Genomic DNA, 12,286 nt, shown 5'->3' on the forward strand with positions numbered 1-12,286 from the left:
AAGCAACCCTATGAGCCCTCACCCTCTTTGGAGCTGCTCAACTTTTGTTTCTATGCCATGGGAAAAAATCCTTGCTGTGAGGAATTTTTGGAGGGAACAAGGGCTAAAAAATGCTACGTGATAAAGGCTTTTAAACCAGGCAGGACTGACTCCTTGCTCATGTATTACGCCACTCAATACAATGCTTTTGGTTTGGGGCCTTTATTTTTTTCATGATAGCTACTGACTATTATGTGAACAAGGACTGGAAAAAAGTATCTGTACTGAATTATTCATCATAGAAAATTTCATTGTAACAGGGTCAACAAAACACTAACCTTGGCTTAGATCTATTTTTGTTAGAAGAATATGGTTGCTGTAAGTTAGCTGGAATGGAATTTGAAGCTGGTTCTATAATTTATAGACCACAACATTATATAGTCATTATAATTTATATTTGAAACATACAGGTATTACCTGTGTGATTCATATACTCACAGGAGATTCTGACAAAATTGGATTATTTCCTTACTGAATTTTTTTCTTTTTCTTTTTCTTTTTTGAGACAGAGTCTCGCTCTGTCACCCAGGCTGGAGTACAATGGCGCGATCTTGGCTCACTGCAACCTCTGGCTCCCGGGTTCAAGCCATTCTTCTGCCTCAGCCTCCTGAATAGTTAGTTGGGACTACAGGCTCACACTGCCACACCCAGTTATTTTTTGGTATTTTTTAGTAGAGACAGGGTATCACCATATTGCCCAGGCTGGTCTCGAACTCCTGAGCTCAGGCAGTCTGCCTGTCTCAGCCTCCCAAAGTGCTAGGATTGCAGGCGTGAGCCCCCATGTCCTGCCTCCTTACTGAATTTTTAATTTATTTGTATTATAAATGCCTATGCTGGTTTTTTTCTAATGTGTTTGCAATCTGCAGCCCTACCTGCTACCTATCACCGATGTCATCACTGGGGTTAAATAATTGAGTTTAATCATGGGCCTAATTGTTAATCAAAAGTAACCATTTTTGAAAAAGTACTAATACCTGCTTCTCTCAAATACAGGAATGGCAATTGATAAGAATGGATTAATCTACTTTGTTGATGGAACCATGATTAGGAAAGTTGACCAAAATGGAATCATATCAACTCTCCTGGGCTCTAACGATTTGACTTCAGCCAGACCTTTAACCTGTGACACCAGCATGCACATCAGCCAGGTGCTCAACACTGAGCTGGCTCGTTCGTTTCTCCTCTGGGTGACTTGACTTATTCAGTCAGTAGACTGTGATGGCACCATATTAAACTGCATATATCATGTGTTGCAGTGGTTCTGATAGGGCAGTTCCATCTACATGTATCACAGGAGCTAATAAAAAGTGATTTTCTTGTGTAATTCTGCATTTGATGAATTCAGTGGGATACAGAACAGTTATCACTAAGAAATGCTAAGCATTTGTAATAAAATACCAGTAAAGTAGCAGCATGCAGATATTCTAAAAAGAACCAAACAGCTTAAATCTCTAATCTTTTGATTGCATGAGCTCCTTGAGTAGTAGAGAGAACCCACTATGATTAGTCCCGAGGGACTTATATTTAGAATTCGAAAGTTTACTATTAGGCTGATTGAAAACACAAGAGAACACTAATCTATTCATAACCTAGAAAGCCCCAACATTTCGTAGTTATTGCTGCCATAGGAACATGTGTGTTCATAACTCATTGATATCTGTTGACTCACTACTTGGCTTATTTGCTATTTGCCTATAACTAGCAAATCTTACTGTGGGCTGAATTTTAAAAGAAAGTGTTATTTCTTATATTTATCTTCATTCATTACTTTTTGGTTTATTTTACTGAGGCTGTTGAAAACACTATTACAAAACAGTTTATCTCAGATTAATGCCAATTTCCCTGAATGGTCTAATTTACTCTTCTGGCGAATTAACTGTAGTGCAGTGACTGACTAACCAGGCCATTTCTTTTTTTGTTTAGGTACGTCTGGAATGGCCCACTGACCTAGCCATTAACCCTATGGATAACTCCATTTATGTCCTGGATAATAATGTAGTTTTACAGATCACTGAAAATCGTCAAGTTCGCATTGCTGCTGGACGGCCCATGCACTGTCAGGTTCCTGGAGTGGAATATCCCGTGGGGAAGCACGCAGTGCAGACAACACTGGAATCAGCTACTGCCATTGCTGTATCCTACAGTGGGGTCCTGTACATTACTGAAACTGATGAGAAGAAAATTAACCGGATAAGGCAGGTCACAACAGATGGGGAAATCTCCTTAGTGGCCGGAATACCTTCAGAGTGTGACTGCAAAAATGATGCCAACTGTGACTGTTACCAGAGTGGAGATGGCTATGCCAAGGATGCCAAACTCAATGCCCCATCTTCCCTGGCTGCTTCTCCAGATGGCACACTGTATATTGCAGATCTAGGGAATATCCGGATCCGGGCTGTGTCAAAGAATAAGCCTTTACTTAACTCTATGAACTTTTATGAGGTTGCATCTCCAACTGATCAAGAACTCTACATCTTTGACATCAATGGTACTCACCAATATACTGTAAGTTTAGTCACTGGTGATTACCTGTACAATTTTAGCTACAGCAATGACAATGATATTACTGCTGTGACAGACAGCAATGGCAACACCCTTAGAATTAGACGGGACCCAAATCGCATGCCAGTTCGAGTGGTGTCTCCCGATAACCAAGTGATATGGTTGACGATAGGAACAAATGGATGTTTGAAAAGCATGACTGCTCAAGGACTGGAATTAGTTCTGTTTACTTACCATGGCAATAGTGGCCTTTTAGCCACTAAAAGCGATGAAACTGGATGGACAACTTTTTTTGAGTAAGTATATGAAAATTCTACTCTGATTATAAAATACTGTGATACAATAATATCATCTATAATAACAATATAAGCTTAAGGGCTGGAGGATTCGTGTTTTTGAGAACCTACAGCTTCTATAGTTTTTGGATCCCGGCTGGGCACGGTGGCTCATTCCTGTAGTCTCAGCTCCTCGGGGGGACTGAGACGGGAGGATTGCTTGAGCCCAGGAGTTCAAGGCCACAGTGAGCTATGACTGTGCCACTGCACTCCAGGCTGAGTGGCAGAGCCAGAACGTATCTGTAAAGAAAAAAAAAATTAGATTCCTCTTTCTGAGAAAGAAGACAAAATTGCAAGATACAAAGTTAGATGCAGGGCCTTGGAAAGGGGAGGGACCCATGTAAGGGAGAAGCCCAAAGTTTAAGTTTCAGTTGGCTTCATGGTCAATTTACCTTTACTTAAGGATTAGCATCTTGCTTCGAAGGGACCTAACATCTTAGGAGCAAACCTTCTGAGAAGCATCCTGCAGCTGTGGTTTGGGGCATAAAGCCTTTGGCTCTAGGTTTGCCCACCTGATAAAGCTGACTATATCAGGAGCTTGCATTGAAGAAAAACTTCTAAAACATTTACAGTGAACTTTGCTGATGACATAAAAGGGCTTAAGTTCTTGTAATCAGTTACCGGAGAAACCACACTGTGCCTCAAAGAACCTTACAACTAAATGAAGTCAGGAATTGCCATTTGTTGCCTGAAAGCATGTGAAGAGGTAGGAGGCTCATTCAGCCAGGGTGTTGCAATAGATAGCATGGAGTGGTGGCCCGGGCACTGTGCCTTCTGAACAGTCACCTCTCGGGTGTCACTGAGCGTGAAGGGAGAGTCAGCCGTTGTGTATGTTCTGGCATGTATAAACGCGTTCTCAATTGTGTGGAGTGGTGGCGCGGGCACTGTGCCTTCTGAACAGTCACATCTCAGGAGTCACTGAGCGTGAAGGGAGAGTCAGCATTGTGTATGTTCTGGCATGTATAAACGCGTTCTCAATTGTGTGGAGTGGTGGCCCGGGCACTGTGCCTTCTGAACAGTCACCTCTCGGGTGTCACTGAGAGCGAAGGGAGAGTCAGCGTTGTGTATGTTCTGGCATGTATAAACGCGTTCTCAGTTTTGCTTGTTCACTTGACTCAGCTGTGCGAGCCATGAGGTGAAATGAGATGTGCAGAGATGGCATGCTGACAAATGCAAAATAGTCTTTGAAATGAATCCTGAGTTCCTTCGTGTGATTTTCACCATGATATGCTGAAGCAAAAGTATTTCTTTCTGTAGGAGCACACCTCTGAAATGATAATAAAAGTCAGTAGAAAAAATGACTCAATATACAAATATTTTCTGTACAACTTCTCTGGAATGTATCTTATACATAAAGCTTAGTTCTCCTGTAGCTTGAATTGCTTTTCTTTTTCGACAGATTCTCTTTTAATAAAATGAATGTTACCCAGCAGCATGATTCTGTCAGAGGAACAAACCTTTTCAATTGAATTACATTAAAATTCTGTGCTTAGCATTCCTTTTGCTCATTTTAGTATCGCAATAGGAAAGGAATACATTGGAAGTTAATGGAAAGCACTTCCTTTGCACTGTTTTCAAAGTGGTAGCAGGCTAGACTGCCAACGAGGCAAAGAAGAGCAGAGGAAAAGTGCTGCCATCAGATGAGACTGGGCAGGAGAGCTGCTCTGATTATAAGATCTTCAGGAGACAGTGGCGGCATTGGTAGGGTTTCAGTTTAGTTGAAAGCAGGGGAAACAGAGAGAAATAAGTTTTTAGTAGAGTCTCCTACTCAAACCCTGCTCTCTGGGCCATTTTTGAATGTGCCCTTATTCGTTCCCAGGAGTTCGTCGTATGGGTTAGTGCTGACACTTGCACTTCCTGCAGCAGATACAGTGGTTTGCTTCTGGCCTACAAATGCATTGTAATCAAGTTTGGAATATTAGAGAAATTTCACTGGTGGAGCTAATGTGGGATAGTATAAACCAATTTGGATTTTTTTACCTGTTAAAGAAATGATACTGCAAAAAAGAAGATATATTTCTCTATTAACCCATAACCTCCAAGAATTTCAGACTTAGGAATCAGCAGACTGGCTGAAGTAGGGGTTAGGTTGGCAAGCCAATCTTGTATATAATGGGAAAACATTATTTTAAAGAATGAAAGGTTTTAATTAATTAAAACCATCAAAAGCACATTTTCACCGATACTGACTCATTACATTTCTTATTTAAAGTATATCTATTAAATCTTAGAACTAGATAAATTGCTGTAAGGGCAACTAAACTATTCCAAAAAGCATTATTAAAATATCTTACCAAATATCACCCTCACAATTTTATCTATATGATATATATATATCATATATAAGAATATTATAATTTAACAAACTATTATTGAGAAATGACTTTTCTAATAAAATTAACAGAAATGCTGCTTTTAAAAACCAGTGTTGTGTTAATTTTCCTTATAAGCTGTCTACAGCAAAGACGACTAAAAAATTTCTAAGAAACCTTTATGCATTTTTCAAAATAATGTGTTAAAAAAGAGCACTTTAACCCAAGGAATTCAGAATTATCGTGTCAGAATGACAAATGATCATTTTTTTCTTCCCATACATTCTTGTAATTTGGCTGTGAAAGAGCAAAGGCCCGGCCTCTCCTAAGGGTCAGAAACTGTAAAACACATTCAAAAGGAAATGCGCAAAAAGAAGAGGGTGGGGGGAGGTGTCATTATCAGGCCGCCCCTGCAGAAGCCCTGTCTGTGTTCAGACACAGCAGCACGTATTGTCTGTGTAAGTTTGAGATTGTTAATGGGCAAACTCAACCCCTGTCGCTACTCATCAGAGCCTTGACAACAGAGTTTCTGCTGCTTGTCTCCTGACCTGGTGGTGCGGTGGGATGTGAGCATCCTAATAGAGGCAGCGGGGGGCCTCTGAGTCCCTGTCGGAATGCCTTTGTTTTTATAGTTATTGGTGAACTGGCTACTCCCAGAATATTAGTATGTATCTGTAATATTTCCCTTCATTTTTTAGAGTACCGTGCGTCTATGTGTCTACTTTAGACCTTACAAAGGGTAGCCAGTAAGTTCACAAAGAAGGGATTTGACAGGTTTGACAATATCCGGAGTGTTACCAAAACCACAACGAGATTGTGAAAAAAAATTGCCACCCCCCCACTGAAAAACACCTGTTTCTATGACTTTCATGACGCCAGTCCCTTGAGCACTGATAACATGCTCTATAGTCATCTTCCTGCACAAATACCTTGCACAGAAAAGTTTAACTTTTCAGCTCAGATTCCCATTTGTATATGGCCAGCTTTCTAACTAGCCTGGTGTCTAAAAAGCATTGAGATTAAAGCTTTTGTAGGATAGAAACAGATGGAAGAAGATCTGGAATCAATAAATTTGCCTACTGATAAAAATATACTTGTCATAGTTCCTTCCAAAGAAATTTTAAAAGAGAATTAGTTCCAATTACTTACCTTACATGTTTTTCTTTTATTTTTTTCTTGGTACAGACTTTAGTGTACCATTAACATGTCACAGTATTGGTATGAGTACAAAATGAAATGTAAAAGTATTTTATAAAATGCAAACTTTCATTGTCTTTGTGGCTCCCACCACTCCTGGAATGTTGCTGTGCATATAGAGCTCTCCCAGTAGCTATTTGTTGAACTAAGAAATAGAAGAATAAATCAAAGTTGTAGACAGGTCAGTGTTTATTTGCCGAGAAGAGTCTGGTAAAACCAAAAGCTGACGTTTGCCAAGGCTCCACTGAGAGAATACCTATAAATGCTCTTTTGCATGCTAAGTTAGTTCACACCTCCGTACCAATAGTGAATGTTGAAAATGTTAACATTACCCATTTTTATTACTGATTTTTAAAAATATTTACCCAATATTGCATGTTTGCTCACTGTATTTTGCTTTATAAAATAAGGACTTCCTCAGTTGATCTTGTTATTCCAATAATTAAACCAAACAAAATTTCCTGTTGATAGCACTTACTTCTGAAATGTTGGTGGTAAGCACAGAAAACTTATCCCATGCAAATACAGTTAAAGGATATTATTGTATCTGGTATCAGAAAGGATTCTAGGAGAAGAAAGCCTGATTCCTGATAAGTTTGTATCACCAATAAAGTAGATAGGGTGATTCTTCAGGGTACACAGATGGGGTTTCTTTAGCATGATAACTGTCATGTTGAAAACTAGAGATATCACCTGCTATTTGGCAGCAGTTTCTCTCCATGTTACTTGTAATTATTGTGTCCCTATTGTGATTCGTTAGAGAAGTGGCCAATATTTTTAGGCATGCTACTGGATGGTGTGGTGGGAAGGCTACGTTAGGTATCAGATGGTTTCTAACTCAGCTTTGAAATCACTGAGTTAAACTAATATGTTTCGTGAGCTAAATAATTATTCATTACTGACTGAGTAAACCATCTTGGCTCTGACCTCCTCTTCCATTGACTTGCTGGCCTGTGGAAAGGACCCCAACTAGCTAACAGGGTCCTCTTGTGTGAAGACACCGTGTCTTCAGTTAGTATTAGGGACTGCTTCGTGCTGCTTTTCATACCACCTTAAACAACGGCCATACACAATGATTCCTTAGCCAGAGTAATTCCAGGGAAACTGAAAAGATCTCACCTGCTAAATATTTATTATTTAAAAAGTTTATGCCCCAAAAGAAACCATGGTTCTTACACTCAAATGCACAAAGAAAGGAAATCCAGTGTATTGAATTGGGGAATAGAATAAGTTATTTAATAGTAAATGGCATTTCACAGTTCTCTGCTTGCTTACCCACATCAAATACAACCATTTGGGCATATCTAGAGGCTCTTCTGTCTGGTTAAAGAAGACAACATGAAAAAACTATGAATTCTGGCCGATATGTACATGCAAACCAGCAGGTTAGAGACTTTTTTTTTAAATCTTGGGACTTTGAATATTTGGAGCTCTGTATTTGTGGGGCTGACTCTGTGATCTTTTGTGAGCTATATTCAGATTCACAGAGCAAATCAATGAGTTTCAGCTTTTACACATTTATGTAGGTATATATGGGTCTCCGGCTTCTCATTTGGGGGGTTTGTTGTCCCTCATTCAAGCTTTGCAATTTCAGAATGAGCTTCTGAACCATTTCTTTTTAATGAACTTAACTCAGTGCCCATGGCAAACGCACGACTCCCACTGACATCCGTTCTCATGCTGTAGGAGTGCCTCAGAGAAGGGATCCCCAAAGAAAGAGGAAAGACAGGCGATGTGAACAGCGCATGTGCTACACCTAAGCCTATTTCAAGTTCAAAATTGTATACCAAAAGCACAAATAATTCAGGAAAACGCAATGATAATTATTCATTAATTAGAAAAGATATCATTAATTAGAAAAAATATGCCCATTCTTGTTGACACTGAATCCTGCTTAAACAGCCTGACTGCGGTGCCATGCTGTGTTCTCCTTACAGAAGTGACCATGGTAATCGCTTCTAACGTTAGAAGAACTATAGAGGTATCGGCTGGGGGCGGTGGCTCACGCCTGTAATCCCAGCACTCTGGGAGGCTGAGGTGGGTGGATCACATGAGGTCAGGAGTTCGAGACCAGCCTGGCCAACATAGTGAAACCCTGTCTCTACTAGAAATACAAAAATTAGCCGGCCATAGTGTCGCTCGCCCATAATCGCAGCTACTCAGGAGGCTGAGGCACGAGAATCGCTTGAACCCAGGAGGCGGAGGTTGCAGTGAGCCAAGATCAGACCACTGCACTCCAGCCTGGATGAAAAGAGTGAGGCTCCATCTCAAAAAAAAAAAAGAAGAAGAAGAATTAGAGCGGTATCTTCCACAGGACAAGACTGAGAGGATATTCTTTCCTTTGATAGGCATTTGCCATCCAGCCCTAAAAACTCAAACACTGAAACCATGCATCATTATTATTTCTGCCAAAAACTGCATTAAAAACTGAGCAGCCCACTTTATAGATACACATACACACACTTATACACACACACACATAAAAATGGTGCTCAGCCACCTGCCTTATTTTCCTTTTCCTTTTTCTTTCTTCATGGAAGAAAACATTTAGGAGTTTAAGAATGATTTCTAAGAGATTTTATCAGCAGATCACTTAAAATCATGGGAAAATTCTATTTTTGACAGAATTTTAAATAATTGGTTTAGTAGAATCAAATAGTTTATTTCTATTTTTGCTGTTTTGTTTAATTGCTTAATAATTTTGCTTTAAATTATTAACCAAACCGTGTATTTCCAGGGACATCAATTTAAAAAAATGCATAGTGGCTGCTAGATATTTCAAGCATTAACCTGAACACTGTTAAGGCAATACTTTTATTAATACTTGATCTATTCCAGTTCCCTTCTGCAGTGTAGTTTTTAAAAACCATTAGTTCTGCCCAGGTTTCAAAGGAGAAAAGGAACTGGGGAAATAGTATGTTATTCAGATAACTCAAAAAGTTACACAAAAAATAAGTCAGATTTTCTCAGTTCATCAGCTGTGTCCCTGGAGTGTGTTGATAGTTGCAAGGTTGAATTAACTCTTTCAGGGTGTTCCATTTGGCAAATCAATGTTCCACATGTGCTAACTTGTTCCATAACGGTTCGAGAGTAAATGCAGCTTCCACAAGTGTCCAGTTTCCCCTTTAAACTCATTATGCAATTGTCTAGATTAGACAGATGATTTGATGGCCTCATATCTGTGTGCATTATCAGCTTCCCTTCCACAGTGATTATCAGGTGATTTACCCTAACACTAAGCTGTGTACACCAGCCATTTAAAATGATTGATAATAAAGCAAGAAGTTTACACATGGACAATGAGTGCAAGAGAACGTTTCATGTTTTACAATCACAGAACTGCAGATTGACAATTGGGTGTTTTCTAGAGACTTTCCAGCATCTGTGGCTCATTCCTCTGACCTCAAAATAAAATCAGTGCCAGCAGCTCTCACTCCTGGATTCTGTAACTCCTTAGCCTCCCAGGAAGGTGTTCAACACAGAGGAAGTCCTTGGCCTATGTTTCAGGATCCTAGAGTGGTGTCAGAATATGTTGAGGCTGCAAACGCAGAACCAGCGTGGACACTGCACTAGCTCTCTCCAGGTTGGGGAAGGCAGTCTATGAAGGAAATAGGATGGTTGAGGATACTATCCACATGCTTCAAGTCACTCTAACTCCTCACTTAGCAACACTGTCCTTCCCCACCCCATGATCACCACTACCACTTCTTGTAAACACACATACTGACACACTTCGAAAAAGATTTCCTAGACTTCAAGTTCATCCCAAAGTTTGGTGAATCTATGGTTCTTCAAGAGAGACCCCCACAACTTCTCGAAAATATTGATGTAAAGAAATACTCCTTTGTAGTGCTTTCTAAAAACTACTTTTTGTTCTCTTTAAGTGTATTTTAAGAGTGTAGGTCTGATATAACTTAAGATTTTCCCATGACTGGGCTTTTTAATAAAAAACAGTGTATAAAAAGCAAAGGCTGAAAAACTTATAGTGTATTTTAAAGTCGTTAATTGATTAAGCATTTAATGAATGTAAGTCAAGCATCAGCTAGAAGAAAGACCTCATTCTGTTTCAAACTCTAGAAAAGAAAAGATGGGGCCGGGCGCGGTGGCTCACGCCTGTAATCCCAGCACTTTGGGAGGCCGAGGCGGGCGGATCACGAGGTCAGGAGATCGAGACCATCCTGGCTAACATGGTGAAACCCCGTCTCTACTAAAAATACAAAAAATCAGCCGGGCGAGGTGGTGGAAGGCGCCTGTAGTCCCAGCTGCTCGGGAGGCTGAGACAGGAGAATGGCGTGAACCCGGGAGGCGGCGCTTGCAGTGAGCCATAAGATCATGCCACTGCACTCCAGCCTGGGCGACAGAGCGGGACTCTGTCTCAAAAAAAAAAGAAAGAAAGAAAGAAACGATGGAACCAAGTTCTAATAAAGGCACGCATAAGCCTTGCCAAAATTAGAAGAAAGTACTGATTTATAGAGGATGATGTTTTTAAGCTAGGTCAGTTAGTGTTATAGTAATAAAAGAAAGGTTACAGGAATGTTATATCTGGAGGAGCAGAATGTGAGTATCTAAATGCATCCAACTATTCCTAGAGAAGTCAAAAAATATTCAGGATGACTAAACCTCAAACCTTTAAACCTCAAGGAAGGTCAGAACAGGTTTATGCAGTGGTTATTTATAATTTAGAGCTAGTGAGAAAGTTTATGCCCAGGAATTTATCTTCATGTTCATATCTGTGTATGCATATCCAATGAAAGATTAGTTCATTCACCCATTACTAATTTAATAAAGATTTCTAGTTTTTTCACTTAATTTTTAAAGTGTACCTCATTCTCCTTAATACAACAATTAACCACAAGCACAGTTAATCCCATATGGGACTGGTCCAGGCAACATGAGCCTCTGAGAGGCCCTGTTTCCAAAAGCAGCTATGCCACCTAAAAGAAAATGAAAGTCTTTTCCATGCTACATTGCAAAGGCAAACAGATTGACAAATTATTAAATTATTTCAAGACTCTTAGGCTTTGATAAGGTGGGAAGTTTTCTGTGCTTTTTGATCATCAAGCATTTCCTATTTAGACCCTAATTTCCTGGTTTTCATTTATTCGCTCATGCGCTCATTCATTCAATAGGAATTTATTATGTGCCAGGTACTGGCCTTAGGTGCTGGAGAATGCAGACCTAGATGACACATTCCCTGCTTTCAGGGAGCTCAGAGTCCACTAGGAGAGAAAGACAAGTAAACAGTGATAAGAAGGGTAAGTGCTAAGATAGTTGTTCGACAGGCCGTGCAAGTACAGAGGAAGATCATCTAAATCCGATTGAGAATTGGGGACAGGATGAGGCAAGAAAAACTTACCAAGGGAGGTAATTTTTAAGATCAGTGTTGCAAGTTGTGAATAAAGGCTACCCAGAAGAGAGAGAAAGAGACTTCTAGGCCAGAGGAAAGCATTTACCCAGGAGCAGAACATGCCAGGCTTTGGAAAGAACACACAGCTCGGAATGACAGGAGCATTGAATGTGTGGGGGGAGGAGGGAGATGAAACCAGGGAAGGAGATGGTGCCTCTGCGCAAGCAGAACTTGCATCGCTAAGAGTTGGACTGTGTTGGATCTTCCCTCCGGGGTAGGCGGATCTCTATTCAAGGAGTTTAACGGGGACAGCAACACAGCCAATCTGGTGACAATGTAAGGATAGATTTAAGGTAGAAGAGTAGGTTAGGAAAGGAAAGTTAGGAGGCAGTTTAGGTCAGTCAGTCATTAGGAAATGAAATGGAACTTGCTGTCTGAATGTAAGAGGTAAGGGAGAAAGGAGATCGAGGATGAGTTTCTGTTTTCCCAACTTAGGTGACTAGTGGATATGGAGATACAGGGAAGAATTGTGCGTTGATCAACAAAAGATGAGT

General features: G+C 40.2%; 1 protein-coding gene across 1 annotated transcript in view; it reads left to right on the top strand.

The window, feature by feature from the left end:
• TENM3 (teneurin transmembrane protein 3) overlaps positions 1 to 12,286 on the top strand; it is a 117,574-nt gene that overhangs the window by 74,018 nt on the left and 31,270 nt on the right. The window contains exons 12-13 of the mRNA XM_033215751.1: positions 1,033 to 1,187; positions 1,963 to 2,837. Coding sequence (XP_033071642.1) covers positions 1,033 to 1,187; positions 1,963 to 2,837 — 1,030 coding nt within the window. The remainder of the gene's footprint in view (positions 1 to 1,032; positions 1,188 to 1,962; positions 2,838 to 12,286) is intronic.

Source organism: Trachypithecus francoisi, unplaced genomic scaffold (genome assembly GCF_009764315.1).
Source record: "Trachypithecus francoisi isolate TF-2019V2 unplaced genomic scaffold, Tfra_2.0 Lachesis_group1, whole genome shotgun sequence".
Classification (NCBI taxonomy): Eukaryota; Metazoa; Chordata; class Mammalia; order Primates; family Cercopithecidae; genus Trachypithecus; species Trachypithecus francoisi.